Here is a 14,995-nt window from a genome sequence, read left to right as displayed (position 1 = left end):
GTGGCCGTGACCCTGCGGGGCCCTGTCCTTTTGCAGTGGAAGCCCACTTCAAGCACAAGCCCTAGCACGAGAAGGTCCCGGAGGCCCGAGGACTCTGGACTGCCCAGATGTGGCTGCAGGAGGCCGCGGCTAACGGGGCCTGAGCTTCAGCCACGAGCACCCGTCTCTGGAACCCTTCGTGGGCTGGCCCACCCCCCATGGGACACCCACAGCCCCCCCACTGATCTCTGCCCGCCAGACCCCCGTTCCTCTAAGGACCAGCCCCAAGCTGCCACTGCCCACCTGAGCGGGAACCCCCCCACCGCCAGGCAGCTGGGCCGTGGGGACAGAGCCGGCCTGCATGCCCCTTCCCAACACATATTTATTGAAACCCACCGTGTCTGTCCTGGGGGCCTGGGGGCCAGAGCGGCAGCCGTGGACCCCACCCATCCTCAGTGAGCTGACCCACATGGATGCGTGGGTCTGGGGGGTTGGGCCCCCAAGGCAGGAGCCCCAGGGCCTCAGGCCTCAGGCCTGGCTGTCCCTGGGCGCCTGCCACGCCGGCTCAGGACTCCGCGCTGACCGTGACCCCCCGGTCTCTGCCTGCCCTGTCTCTGATCCCTCGGAGGATGGAGCCTGGGCCGAGCTCACATCTGCAGCCCAGCATGATGCCGGACAGTGGTAACCGCCCCAAGCCTCCCTGTGTGCCCGGGGTGGGGGGGCAGGGCCGTGGTGGAGCAGGACGTGTGTGGGGGTCACCGGCAGGTCATCTGGGTGCTGTCCTCTGTGGCCACATGCTCCCAGGGCACCTGGACCAGCTGCTGGGACCGAGAGGAGGGCACCGGGCCTTGGCCTGGCCTGTGGGCCCACAGCCAGGGATGGGGACAGGCGCCCTCCTGTGAGCCGGCCTGCCCTTGCACCTGCGCGAGCACCCACAGTGCAGACTCGTCACAAACCTGGACCCTGGGCAGGGGCTGCAGGGTCCAGCAGGCAGCACAAAGCCCCCTCCACCGGGGCCACTGCCAGGGCTCGCCAAGTCAGGGGTCACCAAGGTGGCTGGGCAAGGCGAGGACCGCTGTGAGGTCACCCAGGGCCAGAGCTCTGTCTCCCCAGACCTCCGGCGGCTCCTCCAGTCCTGGTCCTGGGGAGCCCAGGTCCTCAACTTCAGAGCAGGCAGGAGGGCTCGCCCAGGGTCCCCAGATCTTCCTGACCACGCAGGGCTGCCCAGGACTCAGCCTCGGGCCCTGGGTTGTGGCAGCCTGCTCTGTCGGTGTGGGCTCTGCACACCTGTGTCTGTGTGTGTGCACGCCCATGTGCTCTGCCGGAAAGCTCTAGAAAAGAACAGCTGCATGACCAGCCAGCAGGGAGACTCTCTCAGAAAAAGCAGAACCCACGAGGCGGTGCGGAGTCAGAGGCACACAGCCCGCGTGCAGGCATCACAGCATCTCCTGCTCGGATGAGACCAGGGCTCAGGGCACCCAGCCCCACCGGCCGCTCACCTGTCCGCAGATTTAAGTACAACACTGTTTATACCTAAAACCATGACACTCTCCCAACACTGGCCACTTGGTGCCACCCACCAAGGACACACTCCAGACAGAGCTGGAAAAACACTGGTCCCAGCGCCCGCGGGCCTCACGGGGCATCCAGGCCGCTTCTTCCCGCCCACACCCAGCCCCAGGAGCTCCCTCAGAAAGGACCACTGCTGCTGAGCCCAGTATAAAGGATTTATTTAAACTCAACAATGAACACAAACCTTCCTTTAAATTCCATTTTTACAGTAAATAAAATTGTGTACTGCGTTCCTTCCCATGCATGATCAGCGGGTATTAATCTACAACTCTTATCATAATTGTGAAAAAATAAAGTTTCCCCTTTTGTAACCGTCCCGGGCATCTGGTGCAGCGTCGGTGAGCACAGGCCTGCTCGTCCCGGGCCGCTCTCCTGCGTAAACCCGAGCCGTCAGGTCACGGCCTCCATCACCGGCGATGGTAACGCCGCCCCATGAAGCTGGGGGTCCCGCAGCCTCCTGACGAGAGCCGTTCTGGTGGCCGGGCGCTCGGCTGCCCAGCTGTCCCCGGGACACGGTGGCCGGGCCCCCCGCCCCACCGGGCCCTCCCCAAGCAAACCAGACACGAGGGCCGGGAGGAGGCGCCGCAGGGCCTGCGCTTTATTGGGGTCATCAAGGTACACGGCCTGGCCTGGGCCCCCGCGCGCCCCGGCCCCGCTGAATCTGCGGCTCCGCGGGCGTCAGTCGAGCTCGATGGGGCTGCTGTCGTCCTGGCTGTCCTCGCCCTCCTGCTCCGAGGAGCCCATGAGGCTGCTCAGGAGGTTCCCTGGAAGGGGCGCGCGCCGTCAGCCCTGGCCCCGCCCCGAGGCCCCGCCCCTCGCCCTCCTCCCGCCGCCCGGGGGCCTGCGGGCCCCGCACGGCCACCAGCACAGGCCTGGAGGCACCAGGGACCCAGCGGCGGCTCGCTCAGGTCGCCTCTCCAGTGCCGCAGGGGTAAAGGGGGCGACGGCTCTAAAGCCACAGGCAGCGACCAACCGCTGTCAGCTGTGGGCCTTGCTGGGCCAGACGCTTCTTTTCACCTAGGTTTTACCCAAAGAACCACTCCTCCGTTGATACAGGCACAAAGTTTATCAAGTGCCCGAACCCAACCCACACTAGGGAACAGGAAAGGGCGTGTGGTGCCCCGGGGTGAGCCCGCCCCACGGCGCACTCTCGGACCCAGGACAGGTTCTGCGGGAAAGGCAGGGCTGCCGACGAGGCCGAGGCGAGGGAGGGCTGGACGCGGCCCCCGCGACAAGTGGCCCTGGTGAGAGCCCAGAAAAGGGGAGCAGCCCTCACCCCGTCACTGACACGCCACACAGACTCCACCTACAGGTCAAGTCCAACCTGTATCTAAGGGGAAACAGCCTCTCAAATGATCTGGAGACCGGAGAGCTTTCCCAGTGACAGCCCCGTTTGACGACACTCACCCCAGCCTCCCTGCAGAGCCCCATGGGGCAGGCTCGCCTGCGGTGGCCTACCGGGCAGGGGACGTGCCGAGGGACTCGCTCTCCCGGGCCTGCGGCCCTGAGGCCCACAGCAGCTCCAGAGCAAAGGACAGGGGCTGTGGGCTCATGGAGAAGTAAGTGACGGCCTGTCTGTGAAGTTCCCCCCAAGGAAGCTAAGACAGGCTGCCTGGCCTGCATGTCCCCCGGGGACAGTGGCGGGACCCAGCACATCTGGACTCTAAGACACGCTTTATCTACTTAAAAGTAAACCTAAAGCGTTAGCGATGTCAAAACCCAGGTCTGAGTGCAGGACTCTGCTGGCCCCTGCCCTGCTGGAGGGCAGGTCAACCAGGACTCGGGAGTCGAGACAGAGGCAGCAGGACGGCGGGGCAGGACAGGGAGAGGCCTGGCCCCGAGAGGCAGCGTCCAGGCCTGCACCCGCCAGCGCCAAAGACACACACTCCCTACACGCTCCAGGCTCCAGCAGAGGGAGTCCCAGAACCTCACAGCTTCACTGGTCAAACTGCCTGAACTACGAGCACCCGTCCGTCAAATGCCAGAGCCAGAAAGACACTACAATGAAAGGAAACTACGAACCAACGTCCTTTATGAGCAGCGATGCAAAACCCCCACAAAACACTAGCAAACCAAGTTCAGCAGCGTGGTGAGACTCAGGCACCACGGCCAAGTGGGGTCTGCTCCTGGGATGCAAGGGTGGCTCAACATGTGACAGTCAGTCAGCGTGACACAGCACGACAGACAGAGGAAACCGACCAATGACCATCAGCTGACACAGAGAAAGCGCTTCACAAAGTCAACACTCCTGAAAACACTAAGAAAGGAAACCATCTCACACCGCGACGTGGTAACAGCCATGTATGAACCCACAGCAAACATCACAGCAGTGACACTCAGAGCTCCTGCCCCGAAACCCAAGGACTGCTCCCACCACTGCTCCCAACTCGGCATGGTGCGCCCCGAACGGCCTGCACTGTGTGTGCTCACACTGAAGCCCCACCCGACCTGCAGCAGGCAGAACCCACGCATGGTGGGCCAGCTCTAAATTACACACCAGCTTTCGACTGCTCAGGGAATCAGAGCCCCCTCTCCACACTGTTCAAGGGTCAACTGAACGTGAAGTTCTAGCCAGAGCAATTAGGCAAGAAAATAAAAGGAATTACAAATTGAAAAGAAGTAAAATTATCTGTCTGCAAGTGGTATGATTTTACATGTAAAAATTTCCAAAGAGTATAAAATAAACAAAAACAATTCTATTTACAACAGCATCAAAAAGAATAAAACAGTTAACTAGCTGAACCAAGGAGGTGAAAGATTTCACAATGAAAAGTGTGAAACGTTTCTGAAAGACACATAAGTGAAGACACGTCCCATGTTCCTAGATAAAAAGACTCAATACTGTTAAAATGTCAATACTACCCACAACTGGCAACAGACTGAATGAAATCTCAAATCCCCAAAATATTTTTTTGTGGAAATAAAAAACCCATCCTAAATTTCACATGGACTCAAATAGCCAAAACAATCTACTTTCAAGGGACTCAAATACCCAGAACAATCTTGAACAAAACTAAAGTCTCGCACTTTTTCGTTTAAAAACTTGCTATAAAGCTACAGTCATCAAGATTGGGCTTCCCAGGCGGTGCTAGTGGTAAAGAACCCGCCTGCCAGTGCAGGAGACCCAGGTTCGATCCCTGGGTCAGGAAGATCCCCTGGAGAAGGAAATGGCAACCCACCCCAGTGTGCCTGCCTGGAGAATCCCATGGACAGAGGAGCCTGGTGGGCAAGAAACAGTCTACTGGTTTGCAGAGAGGCAGACAATTTAGTAAGTAAACATATCAGTGTGGTTCGAACATAAAGACACGCCTCAACCAGTGGAAGAGAGAACCCAGAAAGGAACCCTCAAGTACGTGCTCAAAGATATTTGACAAGCGGTATATGCCCACTCGATGGGGAAAGGACAGTCCTTCCAGCATGTAGTGTTGGGAAAACTGGACATCCACACACCCAACAACAAAGCCGGATGGTTACATACACAGACCACCACGTAAAAGACCCCTCAAACTGGATCAAGGACCCACACGGAGGCCTCAGCTAACAGAATTCTTACACCACAGGGCAAAAGCTTTGTGACAATGAACTTGGGAGACGACACCAGAGGCACACGCAACAAGGAGAAACAGACGGACAGGATGACGGACAGGATGGAGACTTAACATTTGCATCAAACGACGCTCCAGGGCTTCATGTCGACGCGGCGGAAACCAACACGATACTGTAAAGCAGTTATCCTCCAATTAAGAATTTAAAAAAGACGCTCCAGGGGGTAAAATGGTGACGAGGCAGGGGAGGCAAGAACAGGCGGACAGAGGGTTTTCAGGCAGCACGACAGTAACGGTGCGTCCACGTCTCCGCACGCTTGTCCGAACTCACAGAACAGACACCAGTGACCCTGACGTGCCCTGCTCTGGCGCTGAGGCCCCGTCAGAGCAGGCGCGTCCTGACAGGCGTGCCCGCTGGAGGGGGAGGCTGCGCCGGGGTGGCGGGGGTGCTTGTGTGGAACCCTCCTACCTCCCTCTTAATCTTGCTCGGACATAAAACTGCTTTAAAAAAAAGGTCTTAAAAAAAAGCCAACCCACAGAATGGGAGAAGACAGCTGCAAATCACGCATCTGGTGAGGAATCAGTACTCAAAGCCAGGGAACGACATGAACAGACCTTCACCAACGGCCGACAAGCTCGCGGAAGAACCACAAGGTGCTGTCACTGAGGAGACGCAGCCGCCCGGCAGCGCAGGCCCGGCGCCCACGCACAGGGCACCGCTGCCAGCCAACAGCAGCAGGCGCGGGGCACGCGGACGCGCAGGTCCCGGCCCCTCAGCCCCGCCGGCGGCCGTGCGGGACGGAGCAGCCGCCGTGGGAGGAGGGTGTGCGCTCAGCGTCACACCGGCCCAGCAACTCTGCTTCTGGGGTCCCAGGAGCACCGAAAGCAAGACCTCACAGAGATGACTTGCACGCCCACATTCACAGCGGGCCAAGGGGAAGAACCCACGCTCCCACCGACTGGACAGATAAACGAGACGCGGTCCATGCGCGTGACGGGCCACACGTCACCCCAGGGAGGAAGCGAGTCACGGCACCTGCCGCAGCCGGCACCGGACACACCGCGACTGCGCGAGGGCGGCCCCGGGCGGCGTCGGCTCACAGGGCCCGGCAGGAGGGGGGGGGCTCGGGCTGGGGCCAGAGTCTCGGCGTGGGACGGTGGCCAGGACCAGCCGCCCACCGCAGCCTCACGGCCCCCACGGCACGGCTGCGGCGGGCAACGGCACGCAACGTGCGCTTTCCCACAAAACACACCCGGCTTTGACTCTGCGGCCGACAGGAGCCCAGGGGAGAGTATTCATCGGGGCAACAGGCCCTACAGCTCTGCGCGGGAGGTGGAGAGCTGGGGCCACCGGGCGGGGGCGGGGGGAGATGGGCCAGCAGCCCTCCTGCCAGCGCCGGACATGCTCCAGGCCCCGGACGCGCCCTGTGCTCTGAGCTGCACCCACGGGCCCCCCACCCGTGAGCCCCCTCACCTAGCAAGCCTCCGTAGGATGACGTCTGCTTGGGCGGCACGCCGAAGAAGAGCTGTCCTATCCTGTCGAGGTACTGCGGGGGCGGGCACTGAGCCGGGGCTGTGCCCAGAAGCTTCTCCCCCAGCCCCTCAGCTTCTCCCCCTTCTCCCCCCTCCTCCCCCCGCCCCCCAGCTTCTCCCCCTTCTCCGCCCTCCTCCCCCAGCCCCTCAGCTTCTCCCCCCCCACCCCCCAGCTTCTCCCCCTTCTCCCCCCTCCTCCCCCCGCCCCCAGCTTCTCCCCCTTCTCCGCCCTCCTCCCCCAGCCCCTCAGCTTCTCCCCCTTCTCCCCCCTCCTCCCCCCGCCCCCCAGCTTCTCCCCCTTCTCCGCCCGCCCCCCAGCTTCTCCCCCTTCTCCCCCCTCCTCCCCCCGCCCCCTTCTCCCCACCCCCAGCTCCCCCTCCCCGGCCCGCACCTCGTTGTACATGGGGTCCCGGCGCAGGGACGGCTGGTACTGCTCACACAGCACGGTGAACACGGTGAGCTTCCCCCTGGAACAGGAGGAGCCACCACACTGATGCTACGCGGGACCACGGGCATCGAAAAAGAAACCACACGCCTCCACACACACTCCCACACGTCTCTACACGTGCCTGTGCACGCCTCCAGTGCCTGCACACAACCACACGCCTCCACGCACACACCTCTGCGCACACTCACCCATCCACACACACCTCTGCGCACACTCACCCATCCACGGCCAGCAGCAGAAACCAGATGAAGTTGAGCAGGGGCTGCACAAAAGGAGGCCCGCCCTCGATGGACGGGTGCTTCTGCGTGTACGTCGTGAACACCACCGAGGCGCTGCTCTTGTTTTTTAAACAGAGAAACCTGGAAATAAGAACATCGGTCAGTGGGTGCACCCAGCCGCAGGAGGAGCAGACGGGGGCACACGCCCCCGCCCCGCCCACCTAAGGTGCCTGCCAGGCCCAGCGCAGGGAGCTGGGGTTGACAGCGTGGGGACTGACTCCAGAGGGCACCCAGCCAAGGTCAGCAGAGGAGGGAGGGCAGCAGCTCCCTGAGCCCGAGCGCCTGCCTACCCGGCCGGTGAGCACGCGGGCTGGATGCCGCCCAGCGCCGGTCTCCTCCCTGTGGAGGACGTGTCTACGGCCAGATTTCAGCGCAGCATGGGCCCACGACACAGCCAGGTGGGCAGGGAAGGGCGGAGGCCGGAGGGGACATCGGCACCGCGCACAAAGCTGGGGCCAGGGTGCTCCGCACGGTGAACAAGCTCTGTTCTCGGAGTCGCAGGCTCAGCATCAAGTGGTGCTGGTGGGGCTCCGAGGCTCCCTGTCCCCCAGCTCACGAGACACAGCCCGGCCGAGGCCTGGCCACCACATCTCAGTCCTCTCTGGGAAGGTTAACCTCATTCACAACAGTAGTGTGTCTGCTGGGGGGAGAGGCTGGCTCCAGTCACCTCACGTGAGCTCCCCGCAGTGCTCACACCTCCAGCAAGTCTGCTATACCACAATGTTCTTAAAATAAATTGTCCAGAAAACACAAAAGAGAAGACTCAACTGGGGCAAAAGAGCAAAGATACAGAGCTGGGTGGGAAGCTGGCTGGTGACACCCCATCACTGTGTCTGGACACACGAAACGTCTGGGAAGACAAGCCGCCTTTCAACAAAACCCGTGTCATACGGACACTTCACGTCCCAGGGTGGAGCTGAAAATTCAGTAAATATGTGTCCCACCAAAAGAGTAACTCCCTCCCAACCAGACGTGATGGATAAATGAGAAAACAAAATCGATGGCAACAAAAAAGCAACTTAAAGCATAAAAAGTGCTTCTACTGTCAAGAGAAACATCACAAGTCGACCTGAGAGAGGGCAGGTCTGGAGTCCCCAGAGGTCAGCAGCAAAGTCACGCTTGGGGACGTGAGCCGTGTGTGGGATGCCAAGTGACTTCAGACCTGTCCTGGCGTGAGGTTCGGCCAGAGGCCGGCCCGGGACCCGGGGAGACCACACACGAAGGGGGGACGGTGGGTACCTACTGGAGGACGGCCTGGGCCACGAACATGTCCACCTCGCTGCGGAAGCCGCGGGCCGTGGAGTACTCCACCAGCATGTTGGCGCAGCCCTCGCCGTCGCTCGAGTGCAGGAAGTGGTACCGCGACTCGCAGTAGTTCTGTTCTGCGGACAGAGCGCGGGGGAGCGGCCATGAGCGCGCTGTGCGCACAGGGCCCCGTCCCGCCAGCACACTCCACCTGGGCGGTGGACCCAGTGGAGGCCAGACTGTCCCCTGCACCGTGGGGACAGCTGGGAACGAGTCAGGGAGGCAGAACCTGAGGCCCCCGGGAGCGCAGCACGCGGGATGGAGCCCAGGGGCCCTCTGCCCACGCCTGCCATCCTGACGAGGACGCAGGACCGGACGCGGGCTCTTTGGGGACCAGCCGTCCTCTGCTGCTCAGCTCTTCTGAGCCTCTGACGCTACACTGGCTACTACCCTCTGGGTGGGTAACCCCGGTCCCAACCTGCCCAGTTTCAGTAGAGGACTGGAGCTGTGAAGGGGCCCCCTGATACACAGGCCCCCCACTCCCCCAACCCACCTTCCAGCCAATGGCTCCCACCCAGAACCACTCAGCTCCTACCCAACTCTGGGATGTCTGACGCTCCTGTCTACCATCACAGCTGGGGGTGCTGATGGCACCCAACCCCAACCCCAGACCACCCAGCAGCTAGCGCTGGCGGGACGCCCAGGGTCAGTGGCACAGAGGCTGAGACCCAGCTACAGGGCAGGGACCCTAGGTCCTACTCACGCGCCACACTGGGCCCCTCTCCTCCAGAGGAGGCTCCACGGCTTCCAGTTAAGCCTTCTCCACCTTCCAGCAATTCCCCAGCCCAGTGCAGCCCCAGGTCACAGCCAGCTCCTGGCCACCTCCAACACAGAGCTAGTTCCGGGGTCTCCTCAGTCTCCTCTCCTCCCAACCCCAAGAGGTTTCACAGCCTCCAGGTGAGAGGAGAAACCTGGCAAGTCTCCAGGGCCCTCCAGCCCCGGGCAGGCAGCTGCACAAGACCTCAGGGGGCCAGGGCTCCTACTGCCCTCGCACAGGACGTTGGCCCCGCCACACCGCCCCCCGGAGGCTGCCCATCGCAGGGGGGCCTGCAAACACCCCTGAGCACAGCCTCCCATGTGCGCAGGGTCCTGCCAACCTCACCCACCGTCTGTGCCTGAGACCCTTCAAATGCCCAGATCTTCAACTTCAAACCTTTAATACACGCGTACCAGAGCTACACAGCTCCTAACCTCAGCAAGGCCTCTGCACGGGCGCCGGCCGCACAAACCGGGCTCCGCAGACCCGGGCAGGCCGGGCACGCAGGCGGACGAGGCAGTGCAGAGGGGCCTGCGGGCCCAGCCAACCCGCGGGCACAGCCCGGCCCGCGTGTCCAGAGCAAAGTGGCCTCTAGCCGAAGTCTTCCGAACCGCCACAGGCGGGGGCGGACAAGGCCGCCCGTCGGTGCGGTGCGACAGCCCCTGCCCGCGGCCGCCACGCGTCCACCCGGCCCCGAGGACTGCCGCTGTGTTCACGGGTCAGCGACGCCCCGCCCGCGGTTGCCCGTTTAGAAGAGAGCGGTGGGTGCGGACGAGCCGGCGGGGGAGGCGGATGGAGAGCCCAAGGCCCGCGGCCTCACGGCCGCCACCCAAGCACGCCTACCTTTCCACAGGGTGAGGGCCAGCAGCTGGTGGAGCCGGGGGTGGCCCAGCTTCCCTGACCCGCCGCTGGACCACTTGAGGGCTCGGGACACGAACGCCACTCGCTCCGGGGAGTTGGGGTCCATCAGGCTGAACAGCTTGGCCAGACTTTCTGCAAACGACAGCACACAGGCCTGAGCCGCAGGCACGCGCGCCGCTTCGGCTCTGTACCGGGCGTCTCAAAGAAGTGAAAACCCGCCACTTCCGGGTGCAAAAGCGAAGCAGCGCAGGCACGGTGGTGGGGCCCTGGGGCTGCCCGCCCTCACCAGGCGCCTGCCCAGCGGGGCCCGCGAGCCGCGCGGGCAGGCGGGAAACGGGCGGCGGATACGCTGCGCCCTCCGCGGGGTCCGTGCAGGCGTGAGTTTATGAGCACTTGAACGCGCGCGTGCAGATGTGCGTGCGTGCCTGCGTGCGCGCGCGGTAGGGCTCGCGCCGCCTCACCCAGCAGCTCGTCGGCCACCTCGACCTCCGCCTTCTCCAGCGACTCCAGGACGAGCATGGACAGGTCAGCGGCGCTGTTTTGCTGTGAAACGTTAGGGAGGCTGGTCAGTGGGAAGAGAGGCTCCTGCCAGTTTTCAGAAGGCGGGAAGGCTGGCCGGTGGCTCTGGCTGCCAGTTAAAAACCACTGACCGACCGCACCTAAGAAACAGTTCCGAGCACCGAGGCGGGACACGGGCACGCTAGGGCCGCCCTCCAGACCTCCCCCTGGACGCGCCGCGCTGACGGCTCACCTGGCCGTGGCTGAAGAACAGCAGGGCCCCGGAGCACATGAGTTCGCGGGCCTCGGCGTGCTTGCTCTGGGCCATGTACCTGCGGGAGAGAGGGCGGGGCCGTCAGGTCCCACCACACAGGCCCGCTAAGCTCGGCCACCCCGCACCCCCGTCTGGTGACAGCGTGCGGGCACCCTCTCCGACCACAGCAGCGCCTCCCTGGAGCAGGGCAGGGGGCTCAGCAGAGGGACCAGAGAGGGGCTGGGGGCCACTTCCGGCTTCATGCACACGTCTGACCGTGGCAAAAGGCAGGGAGAACCTGGCCAGGGCCACGCGTCGGGGCCGATGGGCTGCTAGGCCGTCCCCTCCACCCTGAGTGCTTTCCACCGGGAACGCATCTCACTGGGGACAGGAGTTGGGAAAAGCTGGCTTCCCAACTGCAGACGGACAGGAACCTGATGGGCAACGAGGTGCACACAGAACAGAAAGGACGCTTCCTCCACAACCAGCGAGACAGAGATCCAGGGCGGCAGGGTGGCCCACCCGGGGCCTGAGCCGAGCACAGGACACCAGGTCCACTGGCCACGTGTTCCTCTCAGGGACAAACAGGCAGGAAACCCGCCCAGCCGGTCAGACCTGTGTCCCAGCCCACACAAGCCGAGTCAGAGATGTGAGAGGTGTGCGGCCAGCAGGCACGCAGGAGAGGAGACACGGGAGCCCGGCTGCCCTCCGGCTCAGGCCGGGACCAACCACGGAAAAGGGCTTTTATGCACCTGGCTCGGGAGCAGCAGCCTCAGCCTCAGCACACAGGGTGGGACCAGGAAGAGAAACCCACAGCCGGAGAAGCACCCAGGGCACCTGCGGGTGTGGGCCGGGCATGGACACGACACAGGGCTTCTGGAAAAACAGGCCCTTGCACAGCCATGGCACAGACGGTCACACAGTGGGCTCTGCTTCAGGGACACAACAGGCTCCGGATCCTCCCCCTGAAGCACAGCTAGAGATAAGCACCTAAAAAGCCAGGGAGGGACGGGAGGCCCGAGAGGCAGACAGGCAGCTCCGGTTTCCAGTGACCACAGCCACACAGTCCTGGGCAGCCCTGCCCGCGGGAGAACAGCCAGCCCCTTGGGTCTGGAGCCGCCTGCTGCTGGAAACCCCACAGCAGTGACAGGTGCCCCAAAGCCTGACGTGCTTTCTGGACGCCGCAGAGGGACGTGCCTGACCCCCTCCTGTCCCGGCAGAGAGAAGGCTGAAGAGACAAAGGAGCGCCCGTGGCACCTGGGACAGAGCTCGGCCTTCCTTGGAACCAGCAGCTCCTGCCCTCCTTGTGCAGCACACACCCTGTAAATCCAACCCAATTCCTCTCCCTCTCCTCAAGCTGCTGGGGGACACAGTGTCAGTGAATTAAAATAGCACAGATTGGTGCATTTATCCAACAGGTGAATGGATAAGACGTGGCCCACCCATACCACGGAATACCGCCCAAAAATAATTAATTAGTGACACGTGTAGGGGTGAATCTTCAAATGATCATGCTAAGGAAATTTGAAAAGTCAGATAAAAAGAGTACATACTATATAATGCTACTTACATAAAATTCCAGAGAATGCAAACCCATGTTTTATAACGGAAATCAGTGGATGCCTGGGGGCAAGGGGTGAAAAATTCATTATAAAGGCAGAAGAGAAAGCTTTGGGGCATGAGGGGTATTTTCAGTACTTTGGTGATAATTTCTTGGGTGAATACATATATCAAAACCCATCAAATTGTACATGTATGTAAACGCTTAAAAGCACTTATAAAAAGACATTAGAAAAGTGAAGCTGACTTCTTTGGAAGCTGCCAGCCACGCAGAGCTCTAAGCCAGGACTGCAACTGCAGGTCTGAGCATGGATGGCACCCTGCAAGCCGACTCAGCTGGGCCCTCTGGATGCCCACTAACGCCACCCTGCTTGGGTCCACAGCTGACCATTCATTTCTCAGGAGTCCTGAACACGTGTAGGAGCCCTCAAAGACCAAAGAGGAAGCCAAGACTTGGAGAAGACGTTCAGCAAGTTGTCCTGGGTTACAGGTCACTGAGCAGAGGGGAAATGTGAATCCGAGTCAAGGCAGGGCTGGTGGTCACCACAAAGCAAACTCTGGGCACAGGGAGGCCTCTTCAAAGCTAATCAACAATCACGTTCCTGGTATAGCAGTGACTGGAGAACTGGCTCAAAACAAGGAACGCTGTGTTTATTTTTGGGACGATCCAGTTTTGCTGATTAATCACTGGGGCAAATATTTATATACAAATCCCTGAGAACAGCAAGCACCTGGCAAATCTCAAGCGCTACAAAGCTCCCATCCTACAGATCTGATTGGCTGAGCTCCGGGCAGAAGGCTCCGCGTTACAGACTTTAAACCTGCTTACACCTTTGGCTCATCCCCTGAAGGACAATTAACTCCCTCCTACCTGGTCCTCTGGGCCACCGAGCCCAAACACGACCTGAGGCAGGCACACTCGCACTGCGTCCCAACCAACCTACAACCAAAACAAAAAGTACTACCAGAGTTTCCAAGACACTGATTCAACTTGCTGTTAAAAGAAAAAATTTATATCTAGGCCTAAATGGTGTAAGGCAGACCTGACTGCCCATAAACATCACAGCAAACTATTTGCCATCCTGCGACAGTTTAGGAAAAAAAAAAAAACAAACATTCCGCAGAACAGATTAAATCCTCTAAAATTATCTTTAAATGCTAACAAATGGCCCAAATGTTTTCTGGCAAGAAACCTGAAGGCTGATTGCATTTGTGTAATATACAGGAATGCCTGACACACGCAGGAACAACTAAGAAATCACAGCGGTAGCTGTAGTGACAGCAGAAACGGTGAGACACGCTGCAGTCCAGAATAAAACCGAGCTAGGCAGCGCACGGACAGCTCCTAAGGCCACACTAAAACCGACATCGTATTTAATCCAATACATCCGAGCGGCGCTTCACCGTGCGATCAGCAGTTCCTGAAGTTACCTGACATTTTCTCTGCGCTGAGTTTTTGAAGGCCGAGTTTTTACACTCACAGCCCATCCTGAGGGACTCAGTCCAGAAGCTCAACTGCCGCACGTGGCCAGCGAGCCGCACAGGCACAGCCGGCTTTATGGAAACAGCCGGTTTAGTAACAAGGTGAGCAAGGGCGACACAGCCAGAGGAGAAATATGTTTACAGCCTCGCGGCCGGACCCGGGGGGAGCAGAATCGTGGGACTCGGGGCGAGGGTTTCAAGCTCAACGGCGCTCAGGGCGGGGGAGGGGGAGAGCGGCCGGGCCAGGGTCCGGAACCCGGGCCGTCTGCATCTCGGTCGCGGTTTCGGGTTGGGTCTGGGGTCTCGGCCGGGGCTTTGGGTGGGAGCACGGGTCGGGGGGGGTCCAGTCTCGGGCGGGGCTCTGTGCCGGGCTCTGGAATCCGCGGGCCCGGGCCCGGACTGGGGCCCCGGAGGTGGGTGAGGGGCCGCGGCGTCGCTCCCAGGCTGCGGCCCGCCCCCGGCCGCCTCGCCGCCGCCCGCTCCCACCGCCCAGGCGACGGGCAGCGGCGCGGACCAATGGCTGTGCGGGGCGGCGCGGCGCGGCCAATGGGGGGCGGCCGGGGGCGGGGCGCCGGGCTCCGCGGCCGGGCGGAAAGCCCTGGAAGGCGGCGGCCGCGGCGCAGCGACTACCTGAAGAAGAGGGTCCGGTACATCTGGTGCGCCTCGTAGTAGTCGCCCTTCTCGACGCTGGCCCGCAGCTTGCCCTCCACGCGCTGGACGCCGCCGCGGTTGCGGGCACCGTTCCGGGCGCTCTCCTGCTCGGCCATCGCCGCCGCCGCCATCGGGCCGGCGCTCCGCGCAGGGCTGACGCTGTCGCAGGCGCGGTCGGCAGCGCCTCTCGGCTTCCGTCCCGGCGGCCTCCGGATGCCCTCTACGGTGGCCCGCGAGGAGCCGCGCGCTGCCGGGGAGGCGGGGCGCGGGCGG

The 14,995-nt window shown here is 61.7% G+C and overlaps 2 protein-coding genes across 5 annotated transcripts in view; one reads left to right on the top strand and one right to left on the bottom strand.

Moving 5' to 3' along the window:
- Positions 1-1,862, top strand: part of ADAP1 (ArfGAP with dual PH domains 1) — a 35,153-nt gene extending 33,291 nt beyond the window's left edge. For all 3 annotated transcript variants that reach the window (XM_027526672.1, XM_027526675.1, XM_027526674.1), the window contains exon 11: positions 37-1,862. In XM_027526672.1, coding sequence (XP_027382473.1) covers positions 37-65 — 29 coding nt within the window. In that variant the 3' untranslated portion in view covers positions 66-1,862. The remainder of the gene's footprint in view (positions 1-36) is intronic.
- On the bottom strand, positions 1,693-14,948 carry GET4 (golgi to ER traffic protein 4). Of its 2 annotated transcripts, none has more exons than XM_027526676.1 (9): positions 14,702-14,948; positions 11,030-11,108; positions 10,740-10,821; positions 10,261-10,410; positions 8,599-8,737; positions 7,296-7,436; positions 7,021-7,096; positions 6,571-6,643; positions 1,693-2,315 (listed from the first exon to the last, which is right to left on the bottom strand). In XM_027526676.1, exons 1-9 carry the CDS (start codon positions 14,851-14,853, stop codon positions 2,230-2,232), a joined length of 978 nt encoding a protein of 325 aa, XP_027382477.1. In that variant the 5' UTR covers positions 14,854-14,948; the 3' UTR covers positions 1,693-2,229. The 2 variants fall into 2 exon arrangements, with proteins under 2 accessions (XP_027382477.1, XP_027382478.1); XM_027526677.1 differs by lacking the exon at positions 14,702-14,948 and adding an exon at positions 14,021-14,521.
- Positions 14,949-14,995: the final 47 nt, after the last annotated feature.

This window comes from Bos indicus x Bos taurus, chromosome 25 (assembly GCF_003369695.1).
Source record: "Bos indicus x Bos taurus breed Angus x Brahman F1 hybrid chromosome 25, Bos_hybrid_MaternalHap_v2.0, whole genome shotgun sequence".
NCBI classification, from domain to species: Eukaryota; Metazoa; Chordata; class Mammalia; order Artiodactyla; family Bovidae; genus Bos; species Bos indicus x Bos taurus.
This window is presented reverse-complemented; position numbering and strand designations above follow the sequence as displayed.